Below are 11,900 nucleotides of genomic sequence, written 5' to 3' on the forward strand. Positions count from 1 at the left end.
CAAAAAGGAGCTACGCTGAGGTGCAGGACTCCATATACCTGGAGTCAGGCCCCAGGTTAAGAAGGACAACATGTAGACTATAAAGACAAATATTAGATTTAATCTGGGACACGGGCAGAGAGAAGCCAGCTCTGTGGGACGACAGGCGCGGGGTGCCCTGGTCAGTCATAGCAACGACCCAGAAAGATCGGGTAAGCCTGGTTACTCCGACCATAGGCCGTGTCCACTGTTGCTAGGCCCGATATGGCGAGAAGCAGTCCAGACTGCGGGAGCTGATGAAGGCAGGGCTCACAGGCAGTTCTCTGCCAGCTTATACTTGCGCTTAACCCTGGAGTAGGGTCCCAGAGAATCCTCAAATACAAAGTCCCAGAGGACCTTCACCCAGGAGTAGTACTGTGGCAGGTGATCGTAATACTCGGGTGCAATCTTCCTCACCTGTGGAAAGGGGTGGGGGTCAAGACTGTATCTTGGCTGGTACTCTACCACATATGCTTGTGAGGACACACACACACACACATACACTGAGCAACAGGGAGAGCACCGGAGGCCCAGTGTACCACCTCAGAAATCACCAACTTTCTGATCCAGGAGGTCAAGGTGGGTCCAGCTATGGTCCTGCAGAGTTCTGAAGCCCTCAGGCCTTGGGTCATCCCTCACTGCAGCATCCTATGCTCTGCCAGCCTCTGGGCCTCACTCAGCATTCGCTGTTTCCTCACCCCCTAGCCTTTATCCCTGACCTGATATACCATGTCTGCCTCCTCGTCCAGGGAATGCTTCAACCACACAGTCCCTATAGCCAATCCACCACGGTGCTATGGAGATTGCATTCCCACCTCCCCGGGGAAGGCACTGCTACACCTGAAATGGGCCTAGCAGGCAGCCTTCTCTCCTGCCTACAGTAGCAAGTGCTCCCATGAAGACTGCACCCATCAGGGGTGGCCTCAGCTGAGACTCAAGCTTGACTTCTGAGATGTGCTGTCCCTCTTAACCACTGGCCTCATCTCAAAATGTACCTTTGAGTGTGGCAGTTGTGAAAGTGGCAGGGTGCATGAGCACAGCATTGGGACAATCCAAAGTCACCCAGCTCAGCAGTGCACACACCAAACAAGCACACACGCACATAGTCATGCATGCACGCACACACCTTGGTACCCAAGGAAGACATTCACAGACCTACTCAGGACATGAGCCTCCTCCCCCACTGCTGCCCTAACAGCCACTGGCATTCAAGGCCTCCTCTCTCAGTCCCTCTATCTCAGCCTTCAACCCTTCTGCCTCAACCTCCCCTCCCTTCCCTTCCCTACCCTTCTTAGCGTCCCTTCCCTATAGCTACAGCTAAGCCCATGGGTTGCAAGGACAAGACCACACCTGTGCTGCCTGGCCAGCTCCAGGCTGGGAGCAGTATGTCTATACTGTCGCAAGGCTGGGACAAGAAGTGAGCACCAACAGGCGGGAGCTAGGGACTGGGTACCGCGCCCAGTGTCCACTGGCACAGAAAAGGTAGCCGAAGTGGGGGCAAGCACTTGCCTAGAGACATGCCAGAGCCCTCCAGCAGGGTTCCAGCCGCTGTGCGATAACCTGGCTACTATCCTGACCCTGCCTGGAAAACTCTGCCCTATCTGGCTCTACCTCGTCCACCTCTAGCCAGGCCCCTGGCTTCTGTGCTCTAGCCTTTCCTGGTGCCCAGAGCCAAGAGTGACCATTCCCTTACCAACACGCAAAAGAAAAACTGGCAGCCTGGCAATAGCTATAGCCCTTGCCCTCCCTCAGCCAATGCCTGCTCCCACGCCAGGTTGAGCACTTACCAGTGGCAGGTAGCAGCCAGGGATGCTGGGGAAGTCATGGTGTTCCATGTGGTAGCCCACATTGAAAGTGATCCAGTTAAGGGGCCCATAGTAGGAGTAAGTCTCATGGCCCTTCAGGAACATATAATGCTCAGCCACAAAGTGGCCAGAGATAGGGTGCAGGCCCAAGCCTAGGAGGGAGCTGGCTAGAAGGTAGACTATGGGCTTGATGCCCCAAAGGGCAAAGATGGTGATGTTAACAGCCAGCTGCACCAGGGTGTTGAGCACCTCCATGCGCGTCACTGCCTTGGGGTGCACGTACAGTGGCCGCAGTGAGTAGATGAAGGGTTGCAGCACCAGCCAGAGCAGCTTGCGGGCCGGCGTGCAGAAGAACCAGCCCTCAAAGTTGGTGGGAATGTCCACATCCAGCCCGTCGCCGCCCAGGTAGCGATGATGGTCCACGTGGTACTTTTTGAAGGATGAGGCATAGGGTAAGCCAATGGGCAGATTAGCAAAGATGGCAAACCAGCGGTTCCGGGAGGCACAGCTTGTGCCAAAGGCAGTATTGTGCGAGATGTCATGGATGGCCAGCGTCAGTGAGTGGTTGATGCAGCCACCGAAGGCATAGGCCCAAAACAGCAACCACCGCCAAGAGAGCCCTTGCACCAGCCAGCAGGCCAGCACCTGCACCAGCACCATTCCCAGCACGGTCCATTTGATGTGAGGGTCTGGCCGCATCAGGGCCTTGATGGCTGGGTACTTGGCTACAGGGAAGACAAGAATGATGAGTGACTCAGCATTTATTGAACCCTCATCCTCTTCCCTCATTCTTCTACCATCTCCCATCTTCAGCCCCCAGAAGTACCCTGAAAGTATACAGCAGCCCAGCCCATACCCTCAAAGGTCTTGGAGAGGCATGTGTGCCATCGCTCTAGTTGGTGTCTGGGAAGAGTTTGAGCCTGGACTGTGGGATTCAAAGGCTCCACCTTTGGACACCTTTGGAAGGAGGCTCGAAGATTTCCCAGGGTCGGGGAATTTGCCACCAGCCAAAATAAAGTGCAGGTGTCACAAGAGGTTGAATTTGTCTCTACGGGTTGCATAAAGATAGTATATTGAAAGTCAAAGTACTTGCAGAAATACAAACCTCATGGCCCCAGCATTCCAAGAAACATGCTCAAGTCATGTGCAAGTAGGAGTGTGGACATGGCGAGAGAGGGATGATGTGGACTGGTCACTCCCAAGCTTGTCAGGCACTTGGGGGTAGCCAGGCATTGCTTGGGAGGCAGTCCCTAAAACAAATACGTACTTCAGAGAAGCTAACAAAAGGTTAGCTGTCTCTGCAGGGCAGCAAGTATCCGTCCATGTATAGTTTCTGCGTTTTTTGTTTGTTTGTTTGTTTGTTTTTGTATTTTGTTTTCTAGAAAAAGAACAAATGGTATGTGTAGAAGTTAGCCAAGCCAGGAAGGACCAGGAGGGGAAAACAGAGCATTGACACATTTAGATGTTGGCACCTAAAGACTGAGGGGTGGGACAAGTGCCTTCTAGAAACCTCTGGGGCTATTTAGCAGGAGGTGGCGGATCAGACAGCTAGTGCTGCATCCAGGAACAAAGGGTCAACAAAAATTCAGGATGACAGATACACCCAGCTCTGTACTGTCCCCCGGCTCCCTGGACAAGAACAGACATCCCAGAAATGGGGCCACACCGTCCTGCAGATGGGAAACCCTACCAGCTTGGCAGGATCTTATCCTAGGGCACCTCAGTTAAGCAGCATGGATGCTCAGCAGGTCCACCACCATGTGAGCAGACAATGGCTTCAGCTCACCTTGCCCAGGGCTGGCCTGGAGAGAGAGTCTCCTGGGACTTGACTGGGACTGGCAAGGCCATGTAAACAGCAATGGCGGCTGAGTAACAACGTGACTGTCATTAATGCCTCCAGCCTGCACACCTAAAGTGGCAGGACTAGGGGAGCAGTTCAGTTGCCTAGTGCCTGTAAATCCCAGCTCTTGGGGATGGAGGCAGGAGGATCAGAAGTTAGAGATAATTCTTACGTACATAGTAAGTTTGAAGCATGGGCTACGTGAGACCGGATGGATAGGTAAGTGGATATGTATGTTTTACCACAAAATTCGAATGCTTGGTTGGACAGTGGTAGCACATAATTTTAATGTCAGCACTCAGGAGGCAGAGATGGGCAGATCCCTGAGTTTGAGGCCAGCCTAGTCTACAGAGTGAGTTCCAGGGCAGCCAGGGCTACACAGAGAAAACCCTGTCTTGTAAAACAAACAAACAAAAAAGTTATTTAAAAAGAAAAACAGCTGGGCGTGGTGGTGCATGCCTTTAATCCCAGCACTCAGGAGGCAGAGGCAGGTGGATCTCTGTGAGTTCAAGGCCATTCTGATCTACAAAGAGAGTTCTAGGACATCCAGGGCTACACAGAAAAACCCTGTCTCGAAAATCAAAAAGGAGGAGGAGGAAGAGGAGGAGAAGAAGAAGAAAAGAAAAGCAAAACCATCAAAACCTTCTAGCTCCCAAGCACTTCATCTGAGTAATCTGGCAGGGTCCTGAGACAAGGCCTAGAGCATTTCAGGGCCAAGCGAAGGTGCTGCTTGTAAGAGGCTCCTGACATGTGGTGTGATGGCTATGGGCACGTATCGCCTCACCAGGCCATTAAATGTCTCCCCTGCAACTCTGCCCATAGTTGCTTAATGGCTTACTAGTGTGGTAAGCAGAACAGTACCCCACCACACCCCCACAAGATGCCCACATGCCAACCTCACAACCTGTGGCCATGTCAAGTGAACGTTCAAGAAGAGACTACGTGTATTATCAAAGTCATTACAAGGCTCCCCGGGCGTGCAAGAGCAAAGCTGGGAGCCCAGGGCTGAATGAGACCACCTTTCTTGGAACACAGAGGAAGTCCTGTGAAGAATACGGGTGACTCCAAAAGTCAGAAGAGCCCAGGGAATCTGCTCTACCATGGAGCCACAGAAGGGATGCAACTGTACGGAGGTGGGTTTCAGCCCAGTGAGGCAGGGCCAGAACACCAATGTCCAGAGCAAAGGTTGCCGCGAGTGGCAGGCACAGTGACTCTATTCTGGGCCTCAGTCGCTGCTGTCTCCTCCTCCTCCTCCTCCTCCTCCTCCTCTTCCTCCCAGCCTTGGACCAGAATCCAGCCAAGCTCACCCTGGCCTCTGAAGGTCCTGCTGCTCACCAGTCCTGGCAGGGTGAATAAGCCAGAGGGATGTACCCCCCGCCCCCAGTATCGTCCCACTGGACTCAGCAAGAGTGTGGCTCTGAGCACACAGGACAGATGGATATGTGGGCCACATGGATATATGCAGGCCACACTGGAGAAACCGATGTACCTGCTGCTACCTGGGAAAGCAGGGGGCTGTTGGGGGGGGTATGACAGGTGTAGGGCCAGGGTCAGAAGGAGACCACCAGGAAGTGCCCCAGAGTTGCAGGAAAATGGATGTTTCTCATGGGGAATACAGGACCGTGGGGAAGGCGACATGTCGTTATGTCAGGCCAACAAATAAGAACATCTGCAGGAAGGCTACGTCCCCACCAGGAAAATCACATGCAAAGCATCTGGGTCTGCACATGTCACCAGCTTCCCAGTCCCCCCCATGGCAGCCTTTGCGGCAGCCATCCTCTCCCTCTCCTACCCAGGAACCCACTGGCTCTAGCTAAGACCTTCCATACGGCAGCTGCCCTTGCTTCCCCCTTGGAAGGGAGCCAAATTCCAGCACAAGCAGCCAAGTCCAGCCACACCTGTGTCAGGTGAGCCTCAACCAGGTGAACTCCAGGACCGCAGGGCCCAGACTGTAGCTTAGACATAGACTAATACATGTGGGACACACATAAGGACACAGCCTGGCAGCAGTGACTAGGACAGGGGTCAGAGTGTGCAGTGCTTGCTTAGTGAGTGACTCCTCCCTTTCCTCTGCCCAGGTCTTCCACTGGGCCTCCCATCGAGGAGAAATGTACCACATAGCAGGGCAGTATGCCCCACCCCAGCTCATCCTGATTCCCCAAGCTGTCTCTTGCAGCCCACACTGCTGAGCCCTCCCCCCAGTGGGCATACCATCTCTCGATGGGCATGGGCAGTATCCAGCCTCTAGCCTGGATACGCTACTCAGGCCTCTGGAGTTCTCTCCTCTGCTCCACAGCCTAGAGTAGCCCGGACAGCCATCTGGTTCCTGCAGGTGAGGTTGCCTCAGCAGCTGGCCTTGTCCTCACCCACAGGTGCCCAAAGCTCTCGGCCCCTTCCCATTACCCTTTCCCTGACCTTTAACGCCGCTAGCTGAAGCCCACCCATTCCCTAGGAGAGCACCTGAGGCCCAGCCACCACAGCTGTTCCTGCTGTTCTGGTATTTGGGTGGCGGGTGCACAGAGAGACCCTCACGGGAGGGGAGTGGTCAGTCTCCTGCTTCCTCGACATAGAGCTGCTCTCAGTCTGCCCCGCAGGACTCACCTGCAGCATCACAGAGGACTCCCCTACTGAGGCATCTATAGCCATTGCTCCACCTGCCCTCGGTCGCACATTTCTCCCTACCCCCCCCCCCATCCCCATCCCAGCCTTAGGGAGCAGGCTCTCTCAGGCATAACCTCAGCACACCAGCACACTCCTCCTGGGACTCAGGGAGCAGGTGAGTGGTGGTCCAGCGTGGAGGTTGGTCAGCAAAAAAAAAAAAAAAAAGAGGACAGCTATCTAGAACTCTGCAACTGAGCATCCTCAGACTCAAGCTAGTGCCCTCCCCTCCTCTCTCGGGCTGCCTTCTCACACTCCACTTGTGACCCGTCTTCTCTGGCATCCCACAGAGCTAGGAGCACACGAAGGTAGCATTTTTCTTGAAGGTACATGGCCACTGGATCCGAGGAGGCCTGACCTGGCTGCTCCAGACTTGGCACTTAGATGTATTTGTGCACTTGTTCTTAAGGACCCCAGAGCCTAAGGTGGGACCCCCCCCCCCACGTACGAGACACCCCTCACCTGTACCTCTGAGAGAGCCTTGGTTTTTCCAGAAAGTCTCCTGATTTGTCAACTGTGTCATCAAGGATAGAGTCAAGAGCTGGGGAAGAGAGGAGGCAAAGAGGGGCTGCCAGCTGCAGAGGAGATGGAGACCCCGCCCTCTCTTTGGTCTGCAGTAGGGTCCTACCAGAGAGGCCTCCCATCACTTCCACTCTGGAACTTCCCTCCCAGCCTGGAACTAACACCTCCCACCCTTTTCCCAGGGAGGCTAATTAATGTACAAGAGCAGTCTGGCTCCAGAGACCGACCTTGTCTCCCGGGTCAGGGAGCCTCCAGCAGTCCAGCCTTCCCAGCTTCCTCCACCAAACTGCTAAGTGATGGTGATACCACCTAGTGGCCATAGGCAAAAGTCCTCAAAGGAACACAAGACCAGCACAGCAGCCCTTCCCCCTCCACAGCTGAGGATGTGACCTCTGACCAGCCTGTCCTCATCCAGTCACCCAAAGTTTTCCTAGTCAACTTCCTCCCAGCTCCACCTCAGACTGCAAGGGTGTCTCCCACCTGCTTTGATCTTTTCCAGTTCTGAGCCCTAGGCAAGCCTGGCCCTGCTCCCAGCACAAACCAGCATCTGTGGTCCCCAGTGCCTTCCTGAGTCTCACAGCAGCCTGCTCACCCATCACTTGTTAGACGATGGGCTTTTCATCCTAGTGGCGGGAATGGATCTAGGTCTCTGAGGAACCCTGACTGAGCTTAGAATTAGGGACAGGCATGCAAGCTTACAAGGCACATAGTGTACCCGGGCTAAGGTGCTGTAAGAGGGTCAAATGGTGTGCTGAAACCCGCCCACTGATTGTGTCAGAGGAGTTGGGGGTGGGAATGCCTGAGGCCTAAGGAGTGTTTGGGGTGATGGAAGTATTCTCAAACTGGGTCATGTTATAAACTAAGAACACTGGAATGTGGCTCTAAAATGAAGAACTCGCATGACATGCCAATATACCTCCACAAAAGATGTTAAAAAACTAAATAAGGGGGCTGGAGAGTTGGCTCAGTGGTTAAGAGCACTGTCTGCTCTTCCAAAGGTCCTGGGTTCAATTCCCAGCACCCACACAGCAGCTCACAACTGTCTGTAACTCCAAGATTTGACACCTTCACACCAATGCACATAAATTAAAATTAAATAAAAATATTCTTTAAAAAAAAACAAATAAGGGACATGGCATTAAGAAAAACTAAGTGCAGTGTCCCAGGACACGTGAGTCACATCAGTAAGGTATGTTGGGAACATGGAGACGGCAGTCCATCTGAGTAGAACTCCGGAAGCCCAAACTCAGAATCCCGATTCACAGTGCTCCCTCACCAGATCACACATCTGGCACCCAGGCTGATCCTGTGTGGCCTTTGGCTAGGGATGGCAAAGGTATTTAGATGGTCCACTGCCTCTGATTTCTCTCACTCTCCACAGCTACAGGGCAGCAGGCACAACCGAGCTCTCCCCAGCATTGAATGCAAACGTCAGGTGCAGAACTCCACCTGGGGACAAAGGTAGAGGGTGTGGCATGCTCAAGGAGAGCAGGGGAGAAGACAGTGACAGGGGAAGGGTGGTAACATGCAGGTTGGGGCACAGGGGCCAGAAGTGGAAATGTCTTCCTAGCTCTGCCTCAGGGGTGCAGCCAGGAATGTGAGAAGGGGCCATGATGGAAAAGAGTTACAGAAATCGGCAAGCGCCGCAGCTCAGAGCTTTTAGTTCCTTCCAGGGAGCCAGTGGTTTCATACTTACCATATGCCAGTGTGCACAGGTGCGCATCTGTGTGAGTGTGCATTTGTGTACATACTTGTGTGTGTGTGTGTGTGTGTGTGTGTGTGTGTGTGTGTGTGTGTGTGTGTTGCCAGAACATTTCTGTGAGAAGAACATTGACTCTAAGACCCGATGAAGTCAGTTGGTGAAGAGAAGAGAAGAGATAAGGGGAAGGGGAAAAAAAAGTCTAGCTGGGTGTGAGAGCCAGGTCTTGGGTTCCATGCCTAGAACCACAAAAATAAATAGTGAGCCCAGACAGAACAATGCTTACAAAGGCCAGGAAGCTGCCTGAGCCTCCCAGACTGGGGAGAAGGCGAAATGCAGGGGAGTGTTACAGGATCAGTCTCTGGGTGTTCCCTAACAGCCCAGAGCAGAGGCTAGATTTCAGCAATGGGAACATCAGGGCTACTACCTCCTGAGATGTTGGGGGCCTGTACCCCACCCCACCCCCATCCCTGCACGGCACAGCACTGTACACAACCCATCCCTTGCACAGCACCGCCCCTGACCATGGTCTTGTAGCTGGGACACAAAACACCAGGCTCCAGGGGAAACCATAGCGCTGGAGGCAGCCCCAGAGCTGGGCCTGGCAGAGGCGGCCACGGGATCAATCAAAGCTTTGCAGATCCCAGAAGAGGCAGGCCTTCCTGCCAGCCGCGCTATATGTGTATCTGGGACTGAGTGACCAAAGTCTGAGCTTCCTCTGGCAGCTGCCTCTGTGCCCTAGACTCTCAGGCGGCATTTGGGTCTTCTGATCTTCCCAAAGGCCCTCATCACTACTGAGAGACGTTGCAGCCTCTCCTTCTCTCTTTCCTAAGCAAACAATCCAACAACTGACTTATTTCCTGGTTTCCCTCGTGTGTGTGTGTGTGTGTGTGTGTGTGTGTGTGTGTGTGTGTGTGTGTGTGTGTGTGTACACCTGGCTTTCATATGTTGTTTTTTTTTTTTTAAGCAAACAAAATTACAAAGCTATTTATCTTCAAAGAAACAAACCTGGACCCTGCTCGGTGTGTGATGATGGATCAGCTTCCTGCCTCTCCTGGCTTGGGAGGCAAGTTCTTAGACATTGCCATAGGTCTATATTTTCTTAGGACACAATGCCAGGGAGCATGGTCTCACCCAGGCAGGAACAGAAGGTGGACTTTGGTCTTATTACAGAACACTGGGGCCAACTCTTAGCAGCACATTTGACCCCACCCGCCTGGCTGCTCTGACGGCCCTGATGAAGCAGGTGAAGGCTCACTCAGGGCTTCCTGGAGGAGGGGGGCATTGAACCATGCTGAGCAAAGCAGGAAAGACCAGCACTCAGGCCCGTGAAAGAACACAGCCCCAGACAGGTTATCAGGAAGCCAGCAGGGCCATGAATGAAGTTCTCTTGAGATGACAACTCTCTTGCCACATATGGACCAGAGTGTCCCCTCAACTCCCCACAGCTCCAGCCCTGCCACTTCCCCTCTGCCCCCAAACAATATCTTTAGGAAGTCCGAAAGAGATATTAAGGGCTGGGATGTGGCTCCAAAAGCCCCGAGGTTGAGTCCCCAGCACCACGTAAACATTGGGATTCGGGGTGCCTGTAATACCAGTACTAGGAGGGAAGAAGGACCCAGACCTCATGGTCATCTAGCAAGTTCTAAGTCAACTGCAAATAGAATGTGCTGGCTCTGTGGTGCAGTGGGGAGGCAGAGAACAGAGGATTACAAATTTGAAGCCCACTTGTGCAGCTAGGCGGGAGGGACCTTTCATGTATCATGGAACCCCAGAGACCTTACCAGTGCCTATCCTTCAGGAGGCTGGCCTTACCCTCCCAACACTGTACCAGGCAGGGTAACCACAACATTTTGCTGAACCGTGTGTGAGGGTGTGGTGTGTGGGGGGGGTGCACATGCACAGGTAGTCTGTTTGGATCCTATGACCACTTGTGCACGGGAACACACAGCTGCCGTGTGTGTCACTGCCCACGGGTCTCCTCTGCCTAATGCCAGGTGCCCAGAGAACTCAGGAAGAGAAGCCGGGGAGCCAGGGAAGGCATGGGGGACCAGCCTCAGCATCTCAGCCAAGGCACCTGGCCTCCTCCTGTGGCAGAGGATGAGGAACTAAGGTTCCTCTGGCCACACCTGTGCATGCTATGTTCTCAAGAGCATGGAAGATGGTTTTCCCAGACATGTAGGGGAACAGCCACAAAAGCATAAAACCCACAGGACAGTTTCCAGGCCCTGAACCCCCCTAGCGCAGAAACAGCATCCCAGGTGCATTCTAAGTTTGAAAGATGTAATCGGCAGAAGAAAGCTTCTACAGTTTAGGTTAGGAAGACATCAAAAACGAAAACCCTAAGAAGTCCCTTGGTTCAAAACCTGGCCAAAGACAACCTGGAGACCAGCCTGGGTACCACCGGCAACAAAACCGAGAAGCTGATGGTTGAATAAAAGCTAGTTAAATCCACAGGAAACAGCATTGCCAATGCGATGAAAAGCAAAAGTTAACAGACTTTGGCTCCGGAGCCAAAGTGAGGGGAGGAGAAGGGAGCGCTGCCACGAGAGACCTCAGGGAGCAGAGAAGCTTGGAGACATCGGAGGAAGGCGATCTTGTCACGCATCCTCCACCCACGGAGCCGGAGACTCCAGCCCGCTGCGGGAAATCCATATGACAGTGCCACCCGGACAAATGACTTCACAGAAGTCCACTGCAAGACTGCCGCGATCCTCCAGTGGGATCTTCGGGGTTTCCCGCGTCCCCCAAGGAAGAAGGCGGTCTCCTGCTTCCTAATCATAAGTCTCCTGACCTCGTGTATTCGTAGTGGGTGGGCTTGGCGGCAGCGCAAAGGAATCTGCACATAGCACGCGCCTACTAGTTGTAGGCAAAGAACCCCCGCCCCCGCGCGCGCTGGCCCACCTCCCCTCCCATCCCCGCGCTCACTGCTCCTTCATCCCTCTGTGGTCACCGGGTCCGGGCTAGGTTCGCAAGCACTCACCGAGCATCTCCTTGCGCCGCTGGGTGTGCGGCTGGTCGGTGTAGACCCACTCGAAGTCGCTGCGGCCCGCGCTGTTACCCATGGTAGGGACGCTGGGGCTCTAGCGCGCTCTGTTGCAGAGTGTTCACCAGTCGCAGGGTGCCAGTCGCGGGCAGGGACCTAGGGACCCGGGAGGGAGGGGGGAGGGAACAGAGGGCGGGGCTGAGGCTCCAGCGCCTCGTGAGTGGACCTGGGGCGGGTAGCAGTGGTCCCCTGGAACCCAAGTGGCCTGGGTTGGGGGATGTGGCCATGCCCGCATCCTGGCAGCCCTGTGGGGACCTCGCGAGACCTCCGAAGTCCTTGGATCCCCGACCGCGCGGCAACGCCCACTGCAGG

At 54.2% G+C, this 11,900-nt stretch overlaps 1 protein-coding gene across 2 annotated transcripts; it reads right to left on the bottom strand.

Moving 5' to 3' along the window:
• Positions 1–287: 287 nt before the first annotated feature.
• Degs2 (delta 4-desaturase, sphingolipid 2) lies at positions 288–11,680 on the bottom strand. 2 transcript variants are annotated; one of them, XM_051151319.1, is made up of 3 exons: positions 11,526–11,680; positions 1,806–2,548; positions 288–435 (listed from the first exon to the last, which is right to left on the bottom strand). In XM_051151319.1, exons 1-3 carry the CDS (start codon positions 11,605–11,607, stop codon positions 289–291), a joined length of 972 nt encoding a protein of 323 aa, XP_051007276.1. In that variant the 5' UTR covers positions 11,608–11,680; the 3' UTR covers position 288. The 2 variants fall into 2 exon arrangements, with proteins under 2 accessions (XP_051007276.1, XP_051007284.1); XM_051151327.1 differs by having other exon boundaries at positions 11,471–11,610.
• Between the last annotated feature and the right edge of the window lie 220 nt (positions 11,681–11,900).

The sequence above is a fragment of the Acomys russatus genome, chromosome 1, assembly GCF_903995435.1.
Source record: "Acomys russatus chromosome 1, mAcoRus1.1, whole genome shotgun sequence".
Classification (NCBI taxonomy): domain Eukaryota; kingdom Metazoa; phylum Chordata; class Mammalia; order Rodentia; family Muridae; genus Acomys; species Acomys russatus.